The sequence below is a fragment of the Budorcas taxicolor genome, chromosome 2 (assembly GCF_023091745.1).
Source record: "Budorcas taxicolor isolate Tak-1 chromosome 2, Takin1.1, whole genome shotgun sequence".
NCBI classification, from domain to species: Eukaryota; Metazoa; Chordata; class Mammalia; order Artiodactyla; family Bovidae; genus Budorcas; species Budorcas taxicolor.
The window spans coordinates 130,620,367-130,647,759 of NC_068911.1; the positions used below are offsets into that span (position 1 = coordinate 130,620,367).

Genomic DNA, 27,393 nt, shown 5'->3' on the forward strand with positions numbered 1-27,393 from the left:
GTCCCTAACTCACACCGATCTACTCCATGGAGTCCCAGACTCACATGTCCAAAGGTACAAGCTTGATAAAACAAAGAAAGGGGCTGTGCTGGAGAAGGGACCTGGGGAAGACTTAATACCACATCTGAGAGTGCAGCAGCCCTGGTCCAGTAGTTGCCATGTGGCCATGTGGGCCCAGTGTCACTGAATCTTCTTCTTAGTGGAGACAGGAGGATGGTGGTGAGAAGAGGGCTGGGATTCACTCTGTCGGCAGATTGTCTTTCTTATCTGACATTGTGACTTACTTTAAACATGCCATTATTTTCTCCCATTCCAAAGGCTGTCTTTTCACCTTGCTTATAGTTTCCTTTGTTGTGCAGAAGCTTTTAATTTTAATTAGATCCCATTTGTTTATGTTTGCTTTTATTTCCAGTATTCTGGGAGGTGGATCACAGAGGATTCTGCTGTGATTTATGTCTGAGAGTGTTTTGCCTATGTTCTCCTCTAGGAGTTTTATAGTTTCTGGTATTACGTTTAGATCTTTAATCCATTTTGAGTTTATTTTTGTGTATGGTGTTAGAAAGGGTTCTAGTTTCATTCTTTTACAAGTGGTTGACCAGTTTTCCCAGCACCACTTGTTAAAGAGATTGTCTTTCATCCATTGTATATTCCTGCCTCCTTTGTTGAAGAAAGGTGTCCATAGGTGTGTGGATTTATCTCTGGGCTTTCTATTTTGTTCCATTGATCTATATTTCTGTCTTTGTGCCAGTACCATACTGTCTTGATGACTGTGGCTTTGTAGTAGAGCCTGAAGTCAGGCAGGTTGATTCCTCCAGTTCCATTCTTCTTTCTCAAGATTGCTTTGGCTATTCAAAGTTTTTTGTATTTCCATACAAATAGTGAAATTATTTGTTCTAGCTCTGTGAAAAATACTGCTGGTAGCTTGATAGGGATTGCATTGAATCTATAGATTGCTTTGGGTAGTATACTCATTTTCACTATATTAATTCTTCTGATCCATTAACATAGTATATTTCGCCATCTATTAGTGTCCTCTTTGATTTCTTTAATCAGTGTTTTATAGTTATATATATATATATATATATATATATATATATTTAGTTTCTTTAGGTAGATATATTCCTAAGTATTTTGTTCTTTTCGTTGCAATGGTGAATGGAATTGTTTCCTTAATTTCTTTTTCTACTTTCTCATTATTAGTGTATAGGAATGCAAGGGATTTCTGTGTGTTGATTTTATATCCTGCAACTTTACTATATTCATTGATTAGCTCTAGTAATTTTCTGGTGGACTCTTTAGGGTTTTCTATGTAGAGGATCATGTCATCTGCAAACAGTGAGAGTTTTACTTCTTCTTTTCCAATTTGGATTCCTTTTATTTCTTTTTCTGCTCTGATTGCTGTGGCCAAAACTTCCAGAACTACGTTGAATAGTAGTGGTGAAAGTGGGCACCCTTGTCTTGTTCCTGACTTTAGGGGAAATGCTTTCAATTTTTCACCATTGAGGAAAATGTTTGCTGTGGGTTTGTCATATATAGCTTTTATTATGTTGACAGCCTTCGGAATGGGAGAAAATAATAGCAAATGAGGCAACTGGCAAACAACTAATCTCAAAAATATACAAGCAACTCCTGCAGCTCAATTCCAGAAAAATAAATGACCCAATCAAAAAATGGACCAAAGATCTAAATAGACATTTCTCCAAAGAAGACATATGGTTGGCTAACAAACACATGAAAAGATGCTCAACATCACTCATTATCAGAGAAATGCAAATCAAGACCACACACAATGAGGTACCATTTCACACCAGTCAGAATGGCTGTGATCCAGAAGTCTACAAGCAATAAATGCTGGAGAGGATGTGGAGAAAAGGCAACCTTCTTACACTGTTGGCGGGAATGCAAACTAGTACAGCCGCTATGGAGAACAGTATGGAGATTCCTTAAAAAACTGGAAATAGAACTGCCTTAGGACGCAGCAATCCCATTGCTGGGCATACACACCAAGGAAACCAGAATTTAAAGAGACACATGTACCCCAATGTTTATCGCAGCACTGTTTATAATAGCCAGGACATGGAAGCAACCTAGATATCCATCAGCAGACGAATGGATAAGAAAGCTGTGGCACATATACACAATGGAGTATTACTCAGCCATTAAAAAGAATACATTTGAATCAGTTCTAATGATGTAGATGAAACTGGAGCCAATTATACAGAGTGAAGTAAGCCAGAAAGAAAAACACCAATACAGTATACAAACACATATATATAGAATTTAGAAAGAAGGTAAGGATAACACTGTATGCGAGACAGCAAAAGAGACACAGATGTATAGAACAGACTTTTGGACTCTGTGGGAGAGGGAGAGGGTGGGATGATTTGGGAGAATGGCATTGAAACATGTATACTATCATATAAGAAATGAATCGCCAGTCTAGGTTTGATACAGGATACAGGATGCTTGGGGCTGGTACACTGGGATGACCCAGAGAGGTGATATGGGGAGGGTAGTGGGAGGGGGTTTAGGATTGGGAACTCATGTACACCTGTGGGGTATCTCTTCACAGCTGCTCCAGCAAAGCACAGCCGCTGCTCCTTACCTTGGACAAGGGATATCTCCTTACTGCCGCCGTTCCTGACCTTCAACGTGGGATAGCTCCTCTAGGCCCTCCTGTGCCTGCTCAGCCACTGCTCCTTGGGTTGCTCCTCCCGGCCGCAGGCTTTGGCCTCGGCAAGAGATACCCCACGCCCAAGGTAAGAGAAACCCAAGTAAGGTGGTAGGTGTTGCAAGAGGGCATCAGAGGGCAGACACACTGAAACCACACTCACAAAAAACTAGTCAATCTAATCGCACTAGGACCACAGCCTTGTCTAACTCAATGAAACCAAGCCACGCCTGTGGGGCAACCCAAGATGGGTGGGTTATGGTGGAGAGGTCTGACAGAATGTGGTCCACTGGAGAAGGGAATGACAAGCCACTTCAGTATTCTTGCCTTGAGAACCCCATGAACAGTATGAAAAGGCAAAATGATAGGATACCAAAAGAGGAACTCCCCAGGTCAGTAGGTACCCAATATGCTCCTGGAGATCAGTGGAGAAATAACTCCAGAAAGAATGAAGGGATGGAGCCAAAGGAAAAACAATACCCAGTTGTGGATGTGACTGGTAATAGAACCAAGATCCGATGCTGTAAAGAGCAATATTGCCTAGGAACCTGAAAGTCAGGTCCATGAATCAAGGCAAATTGGAAGTGGTCAACAAGAGATGGCAAGGGTGAATGTCGACATTCTAGGAATCAGTGAACTAAAATGGACTGGAATGGGTGAATTTAACTCAGATGATCATTATATATACTACTGCGGGCAGGAATCCCTCAGAAGAAATGGAGTAGCCATCATGGTCAACAAAAGAGTCTGAAATGCAGTACTTGGATGCAGTCTCAAGAACGACAGAATCATCTCTGTTCGTCTCCAAGGCAAACCATTCGATATCACAGTTATCCAAGTCTATGCCCCAACCAGTAACGCTGAAGAAACTGAAGTTGAACAGTTTTATGAAGACCTACAAGACCTTTTAGAACTAACACCCGAAAAAGATGTCCTTTTCATTATAGGGGACTGGAATACAAAAGTAGGAAGTCAAGAAACACCTGGAATAACAGGCGAATTTGGCCTTGGAATGCAGAATGAAGCAGGGCAAAGACTAATAGAGTTTTGCCAAGAAAATGCACTGGTCATAGCAAACACCCTCTTCCAACAACACAAGAGAAGATTCTACACATGGACAGCACCAGATGGTCAACACCGAAATCAGATTGATGCTATTCTTTGCAGCCAAAGATGGAGAAGCTCTATATAGTCAACAAAAACAAGACCAGGAGCTGACTGTGGCTCAGATCATGAACTCCTTATTGCCAAATTCAGACTCAAATTGAAGAAAATAGGGAAAACTGCTAGACCATTCAGGTATGACCTAAATCAAATCCCTTATGATTATACAGTGGAAGTGAGAAATAGATTTAAGGACCTAGATCTGATAGATAGAGTGCCTGATGAACTATGGAATGAGGTTTGTGACATTGTACAGGACAGGGATCAAGACCATCCCCATGGAAAAGAAATGCAAAAAAGCAAAATGGCTGTCTGAGGAGGCCTTACAAATAGCTGTGAAAAGAAGAGAGGCGAAAAGCAAAGGAGAAAAGGAAAGATATAAGCATCTGAATGCAGAGTTCCAGAGAATAGCAAGAAGAGATAAGAAAGCCTTCTTCAGCGATCAATGCAAAGAAATAGAGGAAAAGAACAGAATGGGAAAGACTAGAGATCTCTTTAAGAAAATGAGAGATACCAAGGGAACATTTCATGCAAAGATGGGATCGATAAAGGACAGAAATGGTCTGGATCTAACAGAAGTAGAAGATATTAAGAAGAGGTGGCAAGAATACACAGAAGAACTATACAAAAAAGATCTTCACGACCCAGATAATCATGATGATGTGATCACTCATCTAGAGCCAGACATCTTGGAATGTGAAGTCAAGTGGGCCTTAGAAAGCATCACTATGAACAAAGCTAGTGGAGGTGATGAAATTCCAGTGGAGCTATTTCAAATCCTGAAAGATGACGCTGTGGAAGTGCTGCACTCAATATGCCAGCATATTTGGAAAACTCAGCAGTGGCCACAGGACTGAAAAAGGTCAGTTTTCATTTCAATCCCAAAGAAAGTCAATGCCAAAGAATGCTCAAACTACCACACAATTGCACTCATCTCACACGCTAGTAAAGTAATGCTCAAAATTCTCCAAGCCAGGCTTCAGCAATACGTGAACCGTGAACTCCCGGATGTTCAAGCTGGTTTTAGAAAAGGCAGAGGAACCAGAGATCAAATTGCCAACATCCTCTGGATCATGGAAAAAGCAAGAGAGTTCCAGAAAAACATCTATTTCTGCTTTATTGACTATGCCAAAGCCTTTGACTGTGTGGATCACAATAAACTGTGGAAAATTCCGAAAGACATGGGAATACCAGATCACCTAACCTGCCTCTTGAGAAATCTATATGCAGGTCAGGAAGCAACAGTTAGAACTGGACGTGGAACAACAGACTGGTTCCAAATAGGAAAAGGAGTATGTCAAGACTGTATATTGTCACCCTGCTTATTTAACTTCTATGCAGAGTACATCATGAGAAACGCTGGACTGGAAGAAACACAAGCTGGAGTCAAGATTGCTGGGAAAAATATCAATAACCTCAGATATGCAGATGACACCACCCTTATGGCAGAAAGTGAAGAGGAACTCAAAAGCCTCTTGATGAAAGTGAAAGAGGAGAGTGAAAAGGTTGGCTTAAAGCTCAACATTCAGAAAATGAAGATTATGGCATCCGGTCCCATCACTTCATGGGAAATAGATGGGGAAACAGTGGAAACGGTGTCTGACTTTATTTTTGGGGGCTCCAAAATCAGTGCAGATGGTGCCTGCAGCCATGAAATTAAAAGACGCTTACTCCTTGGAAGAAAAGTTATGACCAACCTAGACAGTATATTCAAAAGCAGAGACGTTACTTTGCCAACTAAGGTCCGTCTAGTCAAGGCTATGGTTTTTCCAGTAGTCATGTATGGATGTGAGAGTTGGACTGTGAAGAAGGCTGAGAGCTGAAGAATTGATGCTTTTGAACTGTGGTGTTGGAGAAGACTCTTGAGAGTCCCTTGGACTGCAAGGAGATCCAACCAGTCCATTCTGAAGGAGATCAACCCTGGGATTTCTTTGGAAGGAATGATGCTAAAGCTGAAGCTCCAGTACTTTGGCCACCTCATGTGAAGAGTTGACTCATTGGAAAAGACTCTGATGCTGGGAGGGATTGGGGGCAGGAGAAGAAGGGGACGGCCGAGGATGAGATGGCTGGATAGCATCACAGACTCAATGGACTTGAGTCTAAGTGAACTCCAGGAGATGGTGATGGACAGGGAGGCCTGGCGTGCTGCGATTCATGGGGTCACAAAGAGTTGGACACGACTGAGCGACTGACCTGTACACCTGTGGTGGATTCATGTCAATGTATGGCAAAACCAATACAGTATTGTAAAGTAAAAAAAATAATAATAATAAAATAAAATAAATAAATAAACATGCCAGTGTCATTCAAGAAAAGTAAACCCGGGAGCAAGGAAAAGAGAAATAAATCTGGAAGTTTTGTTGAGAACATCCCTTCATGTAATCCTGTCTATTCTTAATAATGCTTTAAACTGTGCTGAAAAGAGACTGGCAACCTGATTCAACTTAGAGATGTGAGGAAAGGTGAGCTGTACCCACAGAGTGAGGTATTTTCATCAGCGCTAACTGAGTGAGTGAAGACACTCAGTCTTGTCCGACTCTTTGTGACCCCATGGACTGAAGCCTACCAGGCTCCTCCCTCCATGGGATTCTCCAGGCAAGAGTACTGGAGTGGGTTGCCATTTCCTTCTCCAGGGGATCTTCCCTACCCAGGGATCGAACCTGGGTCTCCAGTATTCCAGGCACATGCTTTAACCTCTGAGCCACCAAGAGTACCTAAGCGCTCACTAGAGTGGATAATTACCTCTCTGTGATAGGCTTGGTGTCTGCGTCAAGCCTTTGATTTGATCTCCTTACACTGGGGTGGTAATATCAGAGACTCTATTACTTTGAAACATAGGAAATTAGGGGGGAGGCATGATTGTTTTGGCTAGAACTGTAGAGCACAGGCAGTTAGCAGCAGCTGTGAGCCATCTTGCTCTTAGCTCCTCAGCCACCAAGAGTTCCTTCTCAGTTCCTTGCAAGAAGGAACAAATGTTGTTGACAGCAGTAATGGGTGGGGTTGGTTGCTATTCAATCAATGCTACATGATTTGTAATACTTTATTATACTTTACAAGGCCATTGTGAAGGAAAGTATTTTGTAGTTGCTTTGAAGACTACCCACATGCAGTGTGGATTTTTTTCTCATTAAATGTAAACATATAGAAGGTTATGTAATGTTCTGTCATTTTTCCTCATAGTTTCTGAAATAAAATATCAGTACAATTTTTTATGGTCCTTTGCTTAAAAACTTCATAGAAAAGATCAAATTTTAAAAATACAAAAAAAGTCACATTCTTTTAGTATAAAGCTAAGAACTTGCTCAATACCAAAAGCTTCACCCTGATGATGTAACTCTATGAAAAAAGTCCAACACATATAAATGTGTTTTTTTGAGAAGATTGGTATGTATTTTTGAACTATTTACGAAAAATTAGTTCCTCAGATAAAGATACAATATGCAAACACTGGCAAGTAATTTTACCATATTTTCAAAAGAGAACAGACTGTCAAACTCCCTATTTTATTTAGCAATTATAGTAAAAAGTAACAAGTAACATATACCAAGGTATTCTGTGTCAGGCACGATGTGAAGTGCTTTACATGCCTAATATTAATAAGTCCTTACAAAAACTCCATAAAGTAGATATTGTCATTATTCTCAGATAAGGAAACTCAGGAAGAGAGAGGTTTGGTAACTTGCCCAGATTGTTAGTGAGTGGTAAGGCTGTGTCCCTGAGAGTGGGAAAGATTGAGGCAGGAGAAGGGGCAGCAGAGGATGAGATGGTTGGATGACATCATTGAATCAATGGACATGAGTTTGAGCAAACTCCAGGAAATAGTGAAGGCCAGGGAAGCCTGGGGTTCAAAGAGGGGTTGCAAAGAGTCCGACACAACTGAGCAACAGAACAACAACAACGACAACAAAGGCTGTGCTTGAACCAGACAGAATGACTCCAAGGAATTCTTCAGGCAAGAATACTGGAGTGGGTTGCCATACCCTCCAGGGGATCTTCACGATCCAGGGATCAAACCTGTGTCTCTTACGTCTCCTGCACTGGCAGGCAGATTCTTTACCACTAGTGCCCCCTGGGAAGCCCTTTTAGCACCTACAGGAAAGTAAAACTTCATTTGCAATTTTGTTAATTCAAAATTTGTGAAAATTCAGACATGAGCTGCACTAAAGCTTTTGATTTCTATAAATTATTAAGCAATTTAATGTATGGATATTAAAAGGAGTATCTGGTTTACGCTACTTGTCAAAATGTTTTGTTACTTAGAAATATAAACTACTATATAAGGAATATCCAAATTACGTAACTTTTTGTTTTCAATAAAAGTTACCATCTTTGTAGTCACTCATTAATATATTTAATTGCAGTAATACAGTTGTAGTTTTGAAATACACTCTAACTCGAGGAACTACATAGTTCATATTATAGGCAGCTGTGCAAAAGATCACATCATGACCACTTAAAATTCTTGCAGTCTGTGTTCCACGGCTGCCTCCTTCATGTGCTGCACTCCACCTATTCTATTTGCAGTTCCCAAACCATGAAATATTCTCTTGTTTCTGAGTCTGTTCATCTTGTCTTTTAGCCTTGTTTGCCTTACTCCCACTTCCTACTTAGCTTTTTTTTGGTTTCAACCTTAAAAAAAACCTTGTCTGGGGGTAGAAACATAACATACAAAAAGCACAAAACATACTTAAAAGTGCCAACATTTGGTAATGCCATCCATTCAAAAATCAGAAAATGACAGGCACTTCAGAAGCCTACCATTCCGCCCTTTCAATCACAATCCCTCTCTCCCACTCCGTGCTAACTTGACTTTTTCTTTGACTGTTATGGTCCTCAAGTCCTTGCTCTTCTTCTTAATTAACTATACAAGAATGGTGGCGCTCATGGTAAAGAACATGCCTGCCAAAGCAGGAGACATAAGAAACGTGGATTTGATCCCTGAGTCAGGAAGGTCCCCTGGAGAAGCGCTTGGCAACCCACTCCAGTATTCTTGCCTGGAGAATTTCATGGACAGAGGAGCCTGGTGGGCTATGGTCCATAGGGTTGCAAAGAGTTGGACATGACTGAAGCGACTTAGCATGCATGCATGCAAGAATGTAAATAAACACTATAGTTCAGTTTTCCCAGTTTTTGGAGCTTTATGTAAATGGAATCATACAATATGCGCTTTTGTATTTGTTTTCTTTCACTGAACATTAAGCTCGTGAGATTCATCTGGTACAGCTTGTGTAGTTATGATTTGTTTTTCTGATTGCATTATAGTAGAGGATCACAAAAGTACTGCCTATGGCCTGTTTTGTTGCATATGGTATGTTGACTCTACATTGGCTGAGCTGAGTAGTCAGGACAGAGATCACATGGCTCACAAAGCCTAAAATATTTGCTATCTGGCCCTTTTCAGAAAAAGCTGGTGTGCTGTGGTTCATGGGGTCCCAATGAGTTGGACACAACTGAGTGACTGAACTGAACTGAACTGAGTCTTACTTCCGTAGTATAGGGTTGCACTGTATGTATAGGTACATGTGCTCAGTCGCTCAGTAGTGTTTGACTCTTTGCAGCCCCATAGACTGTAGCCCTCCAGGCTCCCCTATCCATGGAATTTTCCAGGCAAGAACTGGAGTGGGTTACCATTTCCCATTTCAGAGGATCTTCCTGATCCAGGGATCGAACCTGCATCTCTTGTGTCTCCTGAACTGGCAGGCTGGTTCTTTACCACTAGCACTCCCTGGGAAGCCCTGCATCATATGATATACCATAATTTATTTTTCTAATCTCTTGTTTGTAGATTTCTAAGTTGTTCACTCTTTTGGGGTTATTACAAGTAGTCCTTCTATCAGTATTTTTGTATGTGCTGCCGGTGAATGCGTAGCCACGCTTCCACTGGGATATGGATCTTTGCTAAAGAGATAATGACAAAGCATTTTTTTTTCAAAGTGGTTGTACCAGTTTACAAACACCTGGTATCAGCAGTCTTTTGACATTTTAGGGGCTTCCCTGGTAAAGAATCCACCTGCAATGCAAGAGACCTGGGTTCAATCCCTGGGTTGGGAAGAACCCCTGGAGAAGGGAATGTCTACCCACCCCAATAGTCTGGCCTGGAGAATTCCATGGACAGAGGAGCCTGGTCACAAAGAGTTGAAAATGACTTTCATTTTCTCAACATTTTAGCTGTTTTTTGAATAATTTGTAGTGGTTTCTCATTGTGGTTTTAGCATGCATTTTTCCTGATTACTAATGAAGCTGAGCACAGTTTCATATGTCTGTTGGCCATTTGGATTTCCTGTTTTGTCATCTACCTGTCCAAATCTCTTGTCCGTTTTTCTATTCAGTTGTTTTTTTCCTTCTTGATTTTCAGTTTCATTTTGTGTATTATGGATACAAATCTTTGTCTAACTTCCACTCATTCTTTAGATGATAGGAGGTGGCAGTTAAAAAAATTTTTTTTTAACATTTTTTAGCAACTAAGCAAGCTTTTTTTCTTAAAAAATTTTTATTTATTTATTTTTGACTGCACTGGGCCTTTGTTGCTTTGTGCGTGCTTCTTCTTCTTGTGGTGAGTGGGGGCTACTATTCATTGCGATATGTGGGCTTCTCATTGCAGTGGCTTCTCTTGTGGAGCACTGACTGTAGGGCATGGGCTTCAGTAGTTTCGGCACATGGGCTTAGTAGTTGTGGTTCCTGGTTTTATTTTTATTTTTATTTTTTTTTTGGTTCCTGGTTTTAAAGCACTGACCCAGTATACGTGGCACATGGGCTTATTTGCCATGATGGGCATGTGCCATCGTCCCAGACCAGGGATTGAACCTGTGTCTCCTGTATTGGTAGGTGGATTCTTTACCACTTGAGGGAAGCCTGAGGTGGAATGTCTTTTAAGGAGTCTTTTTGGATCTACCTATCAAGTGGAGGTGCTCTTCTTTCCACCTCTACAACCCTCAGATTTCTAGCGAAGCCTGTATCACAGCATAGAGTGTTTGCACCGTAAATGAATGCCCCTCAGCAGGATGCTCACTAGGATGCAGGTTCTTACAAGTCAAGGACTAGGCTTTACTTATCTCTGTATCCTCATTCCGAGCTCAGTAGGTGCTGAGTAAGTGTTAGTTCAGAGAATAAATAAATGTCCACCCAGATATAAGAAAAAACCCCAATATAATGTAGATTGCCAATAGAAATGTATTTTCCTCCCAATATCAATATTTACTCAAGTGGGTTGAAAAGTGAAAGTGAAGTTGCTCAGTGGTGTCCAGCTCTTTGCGACCCCATGGACTGTAGCCTACCAGGCTCCTTGGTCCATGGGATTTTCCAGGCAAGAGTACTGGAGTGGGTTGCCATTTCCTTCTCCAGGGGATCTTCCCAACCCAGGGATCAAACCCAGGTCTCCCAAATTGTTAGCAGATGCCTTACCATCTTAGCTAACAAGTGGGTTAACTGTATGCTATTATCAGAGATTCCCTACTCCCCCAGGTCAGAATGGGATCTTTCTCTTTCTTAACAGTCAGAAATTGTGAGGTTTTATTACATTTTTAAACCAAAATATCCCACCAATTTAAACATAAGAAAAGTCTGTATGCAGTTTTTCACCCGGTAGGAGTTTGCACTAGGCACCATGTCAAAGATTATGTTGATGCTTGAGTAAATTTAGCAATTTTTGCTATAAATTTCTTTTTATGCAGCATTTTACATTTGAAAATCTTTTGACGGCTTGAGAAAATATTCAAGAACTTATGAGTCAAACAGATACAGAAAATTTAGCTGGACTGACCTTCCTTCTCTCCTTCCTTCCCTCATTTCTGATACTTCATTCATCTCTTGATGATTTTTAGATGCATTCTCTTCAGTGCTGCACTTTCATTCTTCTTGAAAGTTCTCTAGTATTTAAAATTACTGATCATTTCTTGCTTTTTGAAACCCTTCGTTTCCTTGTTTTCTCTGGTGCTATATAAGTTGCAGTTGTCCTCAGACTCTGTCATTTTTGTTGGAGGTGGTTTAATTGCTAAGTCGTGTCCAACTCTTTGAAACCCCAAGGACCGTAGCCTTCCAGGTTCCTCTGTTCCATGGGATTCTCCAAGCAAGAATACTATTGTGGGTTGCCATTTCCTTCTCCAGGGGATCTTTCCAACCAGGGAATTGAGCCCAGGTGTCCTGCATTATAGGCAGATTCTTTACTGACTGAGCTACAAGGGAATGCCTTGTAGACTCTGTCATTTTTGTTGAATAGTCCTCAATACCATTAAATATGCCTGATGACTCAGCCCAAGACACTTATGCTCTGCCCATATTCTCCTCTTTTAAGACTTTATTTACTTCAAGTCCTCCTGGAAGTCATCATCTCCAGCTGTGTACCTATAACTCTCTCTGCCAGGATGTTCCACTGCCACCTCACAGGCATCGTGCCTGGAATGGAATTGCTGTTTCACCCACTGACTCTTTGTGGGATGCCCCTCGTATTGTGGGAGGCATGGTTATTCCCACAGTTACTCAGGCTCAGAACTGGGAAGTTATCCTGGATTTATCATTTTTTCTGTTCCTTTCTATCCAGCCAGCCACAGGCTAAGTTCCTCTTTGGTAATGTCTGTTACAAATGCCCCTTGCATCCTCTCCTCATTGCAGGTCCACATTATCAGTCAAGTCCGATTCTTTGCGACCCTATAGACTGCAACTTGCTAGGCTCCTCTGTCCACAGGATTCTCCAGGTAGAAATACTGGAGAGGGTTGCCATACCCTCCTCCAAGGGATCTTCCCAATCTGGGGATCTTTCTGATCCAGGGATCTTTCCAATCCAGGAATTGAGGCCGCGTCTCTTACGTCTCCTACACTGGCAGGTAGGTTCTTTACCCCTAGCACCTCCTGGGAAGCCCATTATTTCAGCACCACTTATTGGCCATCAGTCTTGTGCCAAACAGTGTGCCAAACACAGCAATGCAAAGGTGGATATGGTATACTTCCTGACCTTGAGGAGTTCATAATCTTTTCCAGTCTGACCAATTAGAATTTAAAATACCATAAGGCAAAAACTATGTGTTATTTCTTTTTGTATTTCATTACTTATCAGCATCTTCTGTGGAATCCATACATCAATATATTTATTACTGTAACAATGATAACAAAAGACAATGAGAGTTTCTGTTCTCATAATAAGAAAGCTAGCCAGGGCCCAGCAAAATTTTTCTCAATGCGTTTTTACATAATTCTATTAGAAAGTAAAATAAGGAAGTTACCATCCATCCTTCTTTTGGGTTTCTAATATTATAGAAATTTCTTTTTAATCATAAAGCTATACATGCTCTAAAAATCTTTAAGGCCATGGTTATTCAGATTATTTTCTGGGATTGCACAAGAAGGCAAACCAACCCTCCTCGATCATTTGCAGAGTTCATTTAACTTTTCACTAATAAATTCTGTAATGTGTGTCAGAAACTCTGACACACACTGTCATAAATACACATGTATAGATTACTATACAATAATTCAGAAAATTTATCACAAAGACTGTGCTGAAATCTCAATAGTGCAATTAGTAGACCTGGCATAAAGCTAGGAGGGATAATACTTAACTTCTATTAAGTGATTCTGTGTATGGGTGCTCAGTCACTCAGCCATGTCTGCCTCTTTGTGACTCTATGGACTGTAACCTGTCAGGCTCCTCTGTCCATGGGATTATCCTGGCAAGAATACTGGAGTGGGTTGCCATTTATTCACCCAAGGGATCTTCCTTACCCAAGGGTTGAACTTGTGTCTCCTGCATTGCAGGCAGATTCTTTACCGCTGAGCCACCTGGGAAGCCCTGCTTACTAAATGCCAAGTATTTTTTCAAAGAGATTATTTTGTATAATCTCCTTTAATCCTTAAAACAATTCTATTATGTAAGCACCATTAGAATCCTCATTTTATAGATGAGGAAGCTGAGATACAGCAAAGTTCATAAACTTGCTAAGTTAGTGAGTGAAAGAGCCTAGATTCAGAAGCCAGGAACTTGACTCCAGACCCTTGTGTGCTTAATGATTAGACTATTATTTCTCCCATAGGAAATGGCAACCCATTCCAGTATTCTTGCCTGGAGAATCCTATGGATAGAGGAGCCTGGCAGGCTATAGTCCATGGGGTTGCAAGAGTCGGACACAACTTAGCAACTAAACCACCACCACCACCAGAGATATATAAATAATGGCTCAAAGTCCCCACTGCACTAAAAAACAAGTGTGGGAAAGGCACACACACACACACACACGGAGGGAATGGAACTAAATGGAAAACAAATTGTTCAAGATAATTATAGCCACTATAACACAGGGCACTGAAAATTTCAAAGGGTCTCCTGCCCCACTGGGACTAACTCCCTATCCAATGTTCTCTATTGGGAAAAACAGAGGAGAACAATGTAAGAGACAGGCTCTTCATGAGCACACACAGCTGTCGCCACCAGACCATTTTGTTTCCTGGAAGGTGGCTCACTGCACATGGCCTCTGAGAGGCAGAAGATGCCACTATTCAGTAGTCCTTACAGCAACTCCAGGTCAGAATGGCTGGGGCTAAACCTAGAAGGCTGGTGTGCTTTAACCCCCATGTGACTCACTTCTCTGTACATTAGAGGAATAGGTGGGGGTGAGGTACAACAGAAGAGAACAAGGTGATTTGTGGAGCTGGGCTGATACTGAGTTTTGGCTTCTGAAGCAAAGGCAGAGACACAGACAAAACAAAACCAAAAACATGTGGAAGAATCGGAGAGAAAGAGAACACCAGGAGACTAGGCGCCTGGACCAAATAGGAACCAGGTGCAACTTTAAAATACATGCTTGCTTTCTGAGTTAGCGTTTGCAAACTATGCCCGTATCTTCACTTTATATTGTAATACTCTATCATCTCATCCAAACAGAGTGAAAGGTAGAAATTTTACTCCTTTCACAGAGAAAAGGGCTTCTAATAATAACAAAACCAAAATGACTTTTGAAGAAAACTAGATCTTTCTGATTCAAGGATGGTTGCATTTAAACAAATTTGTTTGACACTGCTAACACTGTTGGGAAGAAATAAATCAGAAAAAAAATTCAAGTTACTTTAAGACCTATGGGGATTTGTGTAGCAAATCTTAAAGCGCAGACCAGAATGGCTCTGGCGTAATATTTATGAACAGATAAGGTTTTGAGGTTAAGGAAAATATGTGTTTGTGTCCTTGAATTTATAAAAATCAGTCCTAAAAATTAATTGACAATGACAATCAATGGAGAAAATATAGCACCACATTACAAATATTTTCTCAAATGATGGTTTTTGAAAAAGTATAGAAAAATTCATTTGAGTAATTACTTCTCTGATTATCACCATTATCTTTATCTACTTTTAACTTTCATCATTAAAAAGAAAAGTAAGAATATTGACAGTTTTCCTTTTGGTAGCCTTAACCTTAGGTAAAAATGGAAAAGTAAATACATTAAAAATATAGGTACAGACTTTGCATATGCCTCTAGAAGGGAGTTTGTTTGCTGGCTAGCTCAGTTTTTGACAAAGGAAAATGGGCTGCTCTTGCTATTTGCACAAAGATGCACTGTTTACAGAACAAACCAAAAAATGGAGAATTTGTGTTTAAAAGAAATTAATATCCAACCTGATAATATACTTAGTATAAATCTATTAACTGATAAAATGTGCAGCTTATTAGAATTTAAAAGCATAACTTGCCAACAAGAACTTAATACTAATATCTGGACATTCTAATAGCAAGCAAGACACTCAACTTCATTTTTAGTACCCTATAATTAAAGATATACTTCTGCTTTTTAAAAACTAAGTTTTATCAATGTCATTGTACAGTAAAGTTTCCAAAAGAAGTGAGGTAAAGTACATGTGAAGTTGAGCTGCCTCTATTCCGTGCACAAGGCTGCCATCTGGGCTTGTTTATTTGTGTTTCCAACTTTCTGGAACAGGGAGTTTCTCTGTTAGAGACCTGGTATCAAGCAAAGGAAGTATCTTACAGAAGACTATAGTTTTTTCTTTTTTACTGTATTTTCAAACTTCAGGTTTAGTTTGGTCAAAAATATCAAGTGACTAGCACAATCACAACATTTAACACAGCTGGAGGCCTCAGAATTGTCTTAGCAAATATCCTTCCACATGATGCAAGTAACATTTCCTACATGCCACCTTCTTGTGCCTTTCAGATCTTTTTCAAAACATTAACTGTCATTAAGGCTATAGCTACTTGGCTGAGAAAGCAAGCGTTTTTCATGTATCCTTCTACAAATAAGCATTTGATTTAAAAGTGAAAGAACTGTTTCCAAGCAGTTTTTCTAATTTTATAAAGTACATATGAGCCAAATTTACAAAAAACAAAGCAAACAAAACTGAAATCTTTCAGAATGTAATTAAGAAACAAAGCATTATTGTTAGATTGATTGCACAATCTAATTACGAAGCACCATGTAAAAAGCCACAAACCAACCCTTTAAAAAACTAGTAGTCCTTTATCTTTGAAATCTTTCATTTAACAAATAAAATAGAAGCAAAAATACCTTGTAATGTAAAGTCCAGCAATACATATTCGTAAGCAAATTCTGTCTTTGTTTCCACTTGCGGTCTCTTCAGGGTAGAAAATATTTTTCCAGGGCTGCTATCATCAGGGTCTTCTAGCTTTCTAAGTCCGCACCCCATGGCAAAATCTGTAAGGAATTAAATTGCAGAATAGGGGAGGGAGACCAGAAAACTCTGTTGTTTAAGCTGCAAAAAGAAAGTTACAGACTTAACTGCTTGGATTTTTTCCGCTAAAACATAGATACTCAAAAAGAAAACATTTGAGTCCAAAGAAAGGAGCTGAAGATTTTTTCTATCCATTTTTCTGTAAAGTCGCTGAACCCATGATGATTAAGCTACAGCTCTGGGAGGCTGGGCTTGATCTTAGTAGAAACATGCAAGCTGCTACAACTTAGCGGAGAATTTCCATGCCACGTCAATTTACAGCCAGCCCCCTACCAGAGTTCTGTCGCTCAGGGCACCAACAGTGCTTTGTCTATTCCAGTTGGCTGGATGATAAAGAAGGTGTCCAGAAACGGAAATAAAAAGGCAAAAGTGCAAATCAGATGGAAATACCTACAAGCAGAGGCTATATTCAGACATAGTGGCATTCAGTTCTTTTTCTGTTTTCTCATTTCCCTCTTTCTTGCGCCCACCCCCTCCTTCCTCCCTGCTACTACCAAGAAAGCAAAAGGAGAGAGAGAGAGAGAATGAAAAAAATGGATTCTCAACGTGGTTGGAAACAAAAATCATTTCCAGAAAGGAAGTCAGGAAACTATTTCTGGAGTCTAGAAGGAAAAAAGTTAAAGTTAAAACTCCATTCTTAGTCTTTAGATAGCACTTTTGAGGATTTCTTTTCACATGAAGGTTTTTTTTTTGTTGTTGTTGGAAAAATCATATTCTAAACTGCCACAAATAAAATGTTTATATTAAACATAATAAAAAGATTTAACTGCAAAAAGAGACATTAATGTGGATTATTAATTTCACTAACATCTAAAAAGTTTAAAATATTCTGTTAGAAGACTTATGATAGTAACTAACATTTCCACAGGTCCTGGAGTATCCTCAATTAAACAAGAACAACTGACAACTTGATTCATTCAGCCTTACAAGTTGCTATTTACCTGAAGTCAAGAACAATTCATAATGGAACAATGTAATGAGTGTTACTGTATTTTACCATTTACATATCATTCTGATGAGTATGACATACTAATCAGAACTGTGAGCCCTGGAATCAGACTACCTGGGTTCAAATACAACTTCTAATGCCTACTGGAGACATGATCTTGGGCAAGTTATGGACCTCCCAAGTTTCAATTTCCTCCCTTGTAAAATGGAGTTAATAATAGTACTTACCTCACAGGCTTGTTATGAAGGTTGAAAGAGATAATCTTATCTCATATCTTAACATCATGATTGGCAAATAGCATAAAATAAATTTGTTAATGTGCTTTTACATTATAAAACAGGGTTGAGAATAGTAATAGAAAGGAAGTGATTCTGCCACCATTCCCATTATTTACAAAGCAAATCTTGATCAATTTCAGATTTTATAGAACACAAGTCTGAAAAGATTTTTCAGTTACATTGAAGAGTGCACATGAAAACTCTCAAAAAGGGATAGATTATTTAGTTTGTAGATCACTGTGACCTCTTGTCTCTTCTTTCTGCCTTCTTTAAATAGCTTACTTCTCAGAAGTGTTTTTTAACAGAGGAAAATTCCATAGTCTTTCATTCTCAAGGATGAGCAGGGTTGGTCATAAGCAACTTCTGGGTAAATTTGGCTAAAAAGACAGCAGATTCTGATTTAGTGAGACTGATTTGACTATTCCCAGTGTTTCCATACCTGTCATTTTTCATGTTCTCTTTTGCTATGAGCTGTAGAATGGCACAAATAGAATATTTGAAGCTAACTAATCAGGATTGCTGGAAGAAATATCAATAACCTCAGGTAGGCAGATAACACCACTCTTATGGCAGAAAGTGAAGAGGAACTCAAAAGCCTCTTGATGAAAGTGAAAGAGGAGAGTGAAAAAGTTGGCTTAAAGCTCAACATTCAGAAAACGAAGATCATGGCATCCGGTCCCATCACTTCCCCATGGGAAATAGATGGGGAAACAGTGGAAACAGTGTCAGACTTTATTTTTTTGGGCTCCAAAACCACTGCAGGTGGTGACTGCAGCCATGAAATTAAAAGACGCTTACTCCTTGGAAGGAAAGTTATGACCAACCTAGATAGCATATTCAAAAGCAGAGACATTACTTTGCCAACAAAAGTCCACCTAGTCAAGGCTATGGTTTCTCTAGTGGTCATGTATGGATGTGAAAGTTGGACTGTGAAGAAAGCTGAGCACTGAAGAATTGATGCATTTGAACTGTGGTGTTGGAGAAGACTCTTGAGAGTCCCTTGGACTGCAAGGAGTTCCAACCAGTCCATTCTAAAGGAGATCAGTCCTGGGTGTTCATTGGAAGGACTGATGCTAAAGCTGAAACTCCAATACTCTGGCCACCTCATGTGAAGAGTTGACTCATTGGAAAAGACTCTGATGCTGGGAGGGATTGGGGGCAGGAGGAGAAGGGGATGACAGAGGATGAGATGGCTGGATGCCATCACTGACTTGATGGACATGAGTTTGAGTAGACTCTGGGAGTTGGTGATGGACAGGGAGGCCTGGTGTGCTGCAATTTATGGGGTTGCAAAGAGTCGGACATGACTGAGTGACTGAACTGAACCCCTATTGCTGTACTTGGTAAATTATTTATTAAATAATCATTGTATTATTAAGTATCTGCTATGTTCCAGGCACTAAATTAAATGCTGGCTGGGTACACAAGCTGACTAAATGTGGCCTCTGCCCTAAAGAAACTGAATTCTTAATGGGGAAGACAGACTTATAAACAGATAATTTCAGTTTGATTTGGTAGCTGCTAAGATAGCATGCTTCCAATTTGCCTTGATTCATGGACCTGACATTCCAGGTTCCTATGCAATATTGCTCTTTACAGCATTGGACCTTGCTTCTATCACCAGTCACATCCACAGCTGGGTATTATTTTTGCTTTGGCTCCATCCCTTCATTCTTTCTGGAGTTATTTCTCCACTGATTTCAAGTAGGCCTTAGAAAGCATCACTATGAACAAAGCTAATGGAGGCGATGGAATTCCAGTTGAGCTATTTCAAATCCTGAAAGATGATGCTGTGAAAGTGCTGCACTCAATATGCCAGCATATTTGGAAAACTCAGCAGTGGCCACAGGACTGGAAAAGGTCAGTTTTCATGCCAATCCCAAAGAAAGTCAATGCCAAAGAATGCTCAAACTATCGTACAATTGCACTCACCTCACATGCTAGTCAAGTAATGCTCAAAATTCTCCAAGTCAGGCTTCAGCAATATGTGAACCGTGAACTTCCTGATGTTCAAGCTGGTTTTAGAAAAAGCAGAGGAACCAGAGATCAAATTGCCAACATCCGCTGGATCATGGAAAAAGCAAAAGAGTTCCAGAAAAACATCTGTTTCTGCTTTATTGACTATGCCAAAGCCTTTGACTGTGTGGATCACAATAAACTGTGGAAAATTCTGAGAGAGATGGGAATACCAGACCACCTGACCTGCCTCTTGAGAAATCTGTATGCAGGTCAGGAAGCAACAGTTAGAACTGGACATGGAACAACAGACTGGTTCCAAATAGGAAAAGGAGTACGTCAAGGCTGTATATTGTCACCCTGCTTATTTAACTTCTATGCAGAGCACATCGTGAGAAATGCTGGACTGGAAGAAACACAAGCTGGAATCAAGATTGCCGGGAGAAATATCAATAACCTCAGATATGCAGATGACACCACCCTTATGGCAGAAAGTGAAGAGGAACTAGAAAGCCTCTTGGTGAGAGTGAAAAAGTTGGCTTAAAGCTCAACATTCAGAAAACAAAGATCATGGCATCAGGTCCCATCACTTCATGGGAAATAGATGGGGAAACAGTGGAAACGGTGTCAGAATTTATTTTTTTGGGCTCCAAAATCAGTGCAGATGGTGCCTGCAGCCATGAAATTAAAAGACGCTTACTCCTTGGAGGAAAAGTTATGACCAACCTAGATAGCATATTCAAAAGCAGAGACATTACTTTGCTGACTAAGGTCCATCTAGTCAAGGCTATGGTTTTTCCTGTGGTCATGTATGGATGTGAGAGTTGGACTGTGAAGAAGGCTGAGAGCTGAAGAATTTATGCTTTTGACCTGTGGTGTTAGAGAAGACTCTTGAGAGTCCCTTGGACTGCAAGGAGATCCAACCAGTCCATTCTGAAGGAGATCAGCCCTGGGATTTCTTTGGAAGGAATGATGCTAAAGCTGAAACTCCAGTACTTTGGCCATCTCATGTGAAGAGTTGACTCATTGGAAAAGGCTCTGATGCTGGGAGGGGAGGGGGAGGAGAAGGGGACGACAGAGGATGAGATGGCTGGAAGGCATCACTGACTCGATGGATGTGAGTCTGAGTGAACTCTGGGAGTTGGTGATGGACAGGGAGGTCTGGCGTGCTGCGATTCATGGGGTTGCAGAGAGTCAGACACGACTGAGCGACTGAACTAAACTGAACTGAACTGAAGATAGCATGCATAGGATGCTATAGAAACTCTCGAAAGAGCATGTAACTCAGCTTGGAAAGTATAACAGAGCTGTTTTCAAGGATGAGTATGCATAAGATAGATAAATAGAGCTGGGGAGTATGTGCCAGGAAAAGGCAAAAGCATGAACCATACTATGGAATCATGAAAAAGTATGGCATGAATTTGAAGGAGTACAACACTGTTGAGAATTACTAGAGCATAAAATTTGAAAGAAGACTAAGCTTTAAGGGAGGCAAGAGTCAGTGTAATGGGCTTTCTAAGTTGCACAAAGGGAATTTTGACTTTATTTTGTATACAACAAAGGAAAATCATATAATCAAATGGAAAAATTAAAGGAGGAGTTTGCAACAAGCAAGTGACATAAGTGTTTTTGGTAGGTTACTATGGTTGATTTGAGGAAGATGGTCTTAATAGGATCAAAATGGGGGAAGGCCAGTCATTCTGGAAAGTACTGCAGTAGTCCAGTTGAGAGCTGATGATTGAACAGATGAATGACTAAGATGCATCATTATGTCCTCAAAGAATTTCTATTATCTCTAGAAAAAGGAAATGCAATTCCTTTAGTTCAGAATTGCATCACTTAATCATTTTTCTCTCAAAAAGTCCAACAAAAGAAATTTTTGACTGTTAATGATATTTCAAAACACTATTTCCATGTCAATATGACACACATTCCTCCTATTTTAACTATATAGGATTTATATTAATATTATGTTTAATAAATAGCATTTTGGTTATTTTCAATGTTTTATGGTGAAGAATTTTATAAAGATTACATTTTTCCCTACTTTGGATTAATTCCTAAATTCTTTGATTTTACTTCATAAATGGTCAGAGGAAATAGTTTACATACAAGGAAATCAGAAATAAGCTGAGAAAATGTATTCTAATGAGTAAATAATTTACTTACATTATTTACAGAAATATGTAGCTGGTTATAAACTGTTTAAGATATTAATGTTAGATGTTTTTTCTTTTTATTGGTCTCTTCTGCATGGCATGTGGGATCTTAGTTCCCTGACCAGGGATGGAAACTGTGCCCCCTGCATTGGAAGCTTGGAGTCACTGGAACAACAGGGAAGTTTTAGATTTTTCTTTATAACTGTATTTTGGGCAGTAAGCTTTTGTTTGTTATCACACATCTTTGCTCCATATCTCTTTAATGCTTGTACATTTTTAGACAAATACTTTTGGTTAAACAATGTCTTGCATCTCCAACTTGTACTTAAGAAAAACGTACATTTCTTCAATAATATATTTTTCCATTTGAAAAAAATGTCTGTTTTCTGGTTTTGTTATTTTGTTTTTTAAATAAACTTGATATTTTAGAATAATATTAGATTCACAGAAAAATTGAGCAGAAAGTACAGAAAGTTTCTATAAATCCTCTTATCCCCACTCAGGCACAACCTTCCACTAACATCCAGTACCACTGTGGCACTGTTATGGTGCATTTGTTACAATCAATCACACATCACTGATACATCATTATTATTCAGAGTCCTTAGATGACATTAGAGTTAATTCCTGGTGTTGTACCTTTTGACAAATAGGTACAGCAAATTTTTGACAAATATATATTGACATATATCCACCATTGCAGTATCATACAGAATTGTTTTCACTGTCTTAAAAATCTGTGCTCTACCTATTCATCCCATCTTTATTTCTTGTTTAACTTTTGATGTATCTGCTAATTGTAATATAAATGGTAAAATAGTCAGTTCTTCAACTGTCACAATCATGTTTGTTTTCGTAGATAATCTTTTGCCTGTTGTGTATCCCCAGGTTTGTTGTATATTGAGTAATTACATTAAGTAGGATACATTTCTGGAATAAATGTTTTTTAACATTGGTCATTTTTTTCTATTGATTTATATTTGCTGTCAATTATAGATTTCAGGGACAGTTTTCAGTTCTGTACTGTATAGGGGGTTTTCCCAAGTGCAGACTCTTATGTGGTTAGATATGATGAAGATATAACATCAGTTGTCTATGTTCCAGTATGGCCCCAGTTAGTCTTTGAATGAATGAATGAATGAATGAGCTTTGTGAAACCATTCTCCATAATTTGTTGTTCAGTTGCTAAGCTGTGTGTGACCCCATGGACTGCAGCACGCCAGGCTGCCCTGTCCTACACTATCTCCTGGAGTTTGCTCAAACTCATGCCAGTTGAGTCAGTGATGCCATCCAACCATTTCAACCTTTGTCACCCTCTTCTCCTCCTGCCCTCAATCTTTCCCAGCATCAGGGTCTTTTCCAATCAGTCATCTTCTTCACACTAAGTGGCCAAATATTGGAGCTACAGCTTGAGCATCGGTCCTTCCAATGAAAATTCAGGGTGGATTTCCTTTAAGATTGACTGGTTTGATCGTGCAGACCAAGGGACTCTCAAGAGTCTTCTCCAGAACCACAGTTCAAAAGCATTATTTCTTTGGTGCTCAGCTTTCTTTGTAATCGGTAGCATATTATTCTCATGGTAACTACTCAAGTTTGGAACATGTGAGTTCACTGAAGTCTTAAAGCTTCTAAGAGATATGTATCATCCAACCCATTCCGTAGAGAGAAAAGCTTTTGCATAATCATAAAATTTTAAAATTCAATCTATTTTATGTGGTCCTGATCCAAAAAAGAGGACTTCCCTGGTGGTTCAGTGGTAAAGAATCTGCCTGCCAATGCAGGAGACTCAGGAGACTTGGGTTTGATCCCTGGGTCAGGAAGATCCCCTGGAGGAGGAAATGGCAACCTACTCCAGTATTCTTGCCTGGGAAATCCCATGGACAGAGGAGCTTGGTGGGCTATAGTCCATAGGGGTCGCTAAGAGTTGAAAGTGACTCTGCATGCAAGCAAGGCCAAAAAACCCCTCAAAACAACCAGTTTTATGAAATGCCTACTATATAGTAAGGCACTATGTGGACACAAAGATCAAAAAGCCAGTTTATGTTCTCCAGAATTCACAACCTAGCAGACCAACATTGAATTTTAACTATTTAATGTAAGGTTAGATTCAAAGTGTAGTCAAATTTCCTAAGTAATTAATTGACTTATTAAAAGCACCGTGCTGTGTGCTTAGTTGCTCAGTCCTGTCTGACTCTTTGCGACCCCACGGACTGCAGCCTGCCAGGCTCCTCTGTCCATGGGACTCTCCAGGCTAGAATACTGGAGTGGGTTGCCATGCCCTCCTCCAGGGGATCTTCCCGACCCAGGGATTGAACCCACATCTCTTATGTCTACTTGCATTGACAGGCAGGTTCTTTGCCACTAGCCTAACCTGGGGAGCCCCCTACTTCTGTTTAGGGAAATGCAAATCAAGACCACAGTGAGATAACATTTTATTACAGTAAAATACAAGCAATAAAAACTTACCATTTTAATGTTTATTTTTTATAATTTATTCTTTAATTGGAGGAAAATTGCTTTAAAATTTTGTGTTGGTTTTGCTGTACAACAACACAATTCAGCCATAATTATATGTATATCACATCCTTCCCTCCTCTCCTCTCACCTCACCCTTCTAGGTCATCAGAGTACCAGGCTGAGCACCATGTGTTACATAGTAACTTCTTACCAGCTATTTTATACATGGTAGTGTAGAAGGCAATGGCACCCCACTCCAGTACTCTTGCCTGGCAAATACCATGGACCGAGGAGCCTGGTAGGCTGCAGTCCATGGGGTTGCTGGGAGTTGGACATGACTGAGCGACTTCCCTTTCACTTTTCACTTTCATGTATTGGAGAAGGAAATGGCAACCCACTCCAGTGTTCTTGCCTGGAGAATCCCAGGGACAGGGGAGCCTGGTGGGCTGCCGTCTATGGGGTCACACAGAGTCGGACACGACTGAAGTGACTTAGCAAGTGTATATATGTTGATGCTACTTTGTCTATTCATCCCACTCTCTCCTTCCTCTACTATAGTCACAATTCTGTTCTCTATATCTGCATCTCCATTCCTTCCCTGCAAACAAGTTCATCAATTTCATTTTTCTAGATTCCATATATATGCATTAATATATGATATTTGTTTTTCTCTGACTTACTTCACTCTGTGTAACAGGGTCTAGTTTAATCCACCTCACTAGAACTGACTCAAATTCATTTTTTATGGCTGAGTAATATTCCATTATATGTATGTACCACATTGTCTTTATCCATTCATCTGTTGATGGACATCTATGTTGCTTCCATGTCCTAGATATTGTAAATAGTGTTGCTATGAACATTGGGAGGACATGTGTCTTTTTCTATTATGGTGGGATTGCTGGGTCATATGCTAGTTTTATTCTTAGTTTTTTAAGGAATCTCCATACTGTTCTCCATAGTGGCTATATTAATTTACATTCCCACCAACAGTGTAAGAGTGTTCTCTTTTCTCCACATCCTCTCTAGCACTTATTCTTTGTAGATTTTTCAATGATGGCCATTCTGACTGGTGCGAGGTGATACCTCGTTGTAGTTTTATTTTGCATTTCTCCAATAATGAGCAATGCTGAGCATATTTTCATTTGTTTATTGGCCACCTATATGTCTTCTTTGGAGAAATGTCTGTTTTATTCTGCCTATTTTTTATTGGGCTATTTGTTTTTCTGATATTCAGCTATATGAGCTGCTTATATATTTTGGAGATTAATCTTTTGTCAGTTGTTTCATTGGCAATTATTTTCTCCCATTCTCAGGGTTGTCTTTTAATCTTATTTATTGTTTCCTTTGCTGTACAAAAGATTTTAAGTTTCATTAGGTCCCATTTGTTTATTTTTGTTTTTATATGCATTACTCTAGGTGGGGGGTCAAAGAGGATCTTGCTGTGATTTATGTCAGAGTGTACTGCCTACATTTTCCACTAAAGCTTTATAGTTTCTCGCCTTACATTTACGTCTTTAATCCATTTTTGACTTTATTTTTGTGTATGGTGTTAGGTGTTCTAGTTTCATTCTTTTATATATAGCTGTACAGTTTTCCCAGCACAACTTTTTGAAAAGGCTGTCTTTTATTTACTGAATACTCTTGCATTCTTTGTCAAAGATAAGATGCCCATAGGTGTGTGGGTTTATCTCTGGGTTTTCTATCTTGTTCCATTGGTCTATATTTCTGTTTTTATGCCTGTACCTTACTGTCTTGATGACTATAGCTTTGTAGTATAGTTTGAGGTCAGGAAGGTTGATTCCTCCAGCTCCACTTTTCTTTCTTAAGATTGCTTTGAGAGGGCTTTCCAGGTGTTGCTAGTGGTAGAGAACCCACTTGCCAATGCAGGAGACATAAGAGACATGAGTTTGGGAGGAAGGCATGGCTTGAGAAAAAAAAGATTGCTTTGGCTATTCGGGGTCTTTTGTTTCTATACAAATTGTGAAAAATTTTGTTCCAGTTCTGTGAAAAATACCCTTGGTAATTTGATAGGGATTGCACTGAATTGGTAGATTGCTTTGGGTGTGCAGACTCAGTTGTGTCTGACTCCTTGTGACCCCGTGGACTGTAGTCTGCCAGGCTCCTCCATCCATGTAATTTTCCAGGCAAGAATACTGGAGTGAGTTACCATATCTTATAATCAATTTCATAGTATTGATTATTCCAATCCAAGAATATGGTATATCTATTTGTTTGTGTCATCTTTGATTTCACCAGTGTCTTATGGTTTTCTGTATAGTCTTTTGTCTCTTTAGGTAGGTTTATTCTTAAGTATTTTATACTTTTTGTTGCAATGGTGAAGGGATTGTTTCCTTAATTTCTCTTTCTGATTTTTCATTGATAATGTATAGGAAGAATGCAAGACATTTCTGTGTATTAATTTTATATCCTGTGGCTTTACTGTATTAATTGATTAGCTCTAGTAATTTTCTGGTGGCTTCTTTAGGGTTTCATTTTAACTATTTTAAAGTGTACAATTCAGTGGCATTAAGGACAGTTGATCATTGAACAACATGGGGGTTAGGAGCACAAACCTCCATATAGTGGAAAATTTGAGTGTAACTTTACAGTAAGCCCCTCTGCATCAGTGGATTCAACCAACAGTGAATTGTGTAGTGTGTATTTAAAAATCTGCATAAGTGGATAAATCCATGTTGTTCAAGGGTCAGCTGTACATTCACAGTGCTGTACAATGATCATTATCTAGCACTAGAATTTTTTATTACCCCCCACATAGTAAACTCTATCCTTTAAGCATTCACTTTCCTTCCATTCCAACCTTCCTTTACCCCGAGGCAACCACTAGTATGTATTTTTGTGCATTTGTCTATTCTATTTCATATAAATGGAATATAAAACATGTGGTCATTTGTGTCTGGTTACTTTTAAAGATTTATCTATGTGGTGGTATTTATTGGTACTTTATACGGCTGTATAATATTCCACTGCCTGGATATTTGATTATCTAGTCATCAGAACATAGATATTTGGGTTGTTTCTACCTTTTGGTTATTGAGACTAGTGTTTCTA

The 27,393-nt window shown here is 39.5% G+C and overlaps 1 protein-coding gene across 1 annotated transcript in view; it reads right to left on the reverse strand.

Moving 5' to 3' along the window:
- Window positions 1-16,971, reverse strand: part of RFTN2 (raftlin family member 2) — an 81,208-nt gene extending 64,237 nt beyond the window's left edge. Inside the window, 2 exon segments of the mRNA XM_052636142.1 lie at window positions 16,339-16,485; window positions 16,917-16,971. Of these exon segments, the coding sequence (XP_052492102.1) occupies window positions 16,339-16,485; window positions 16,917-16,971 (202 nt within the window).
- Between the last annotated feature and the right edge of the window lie 10,422 nt (window positions 16,972-27,393).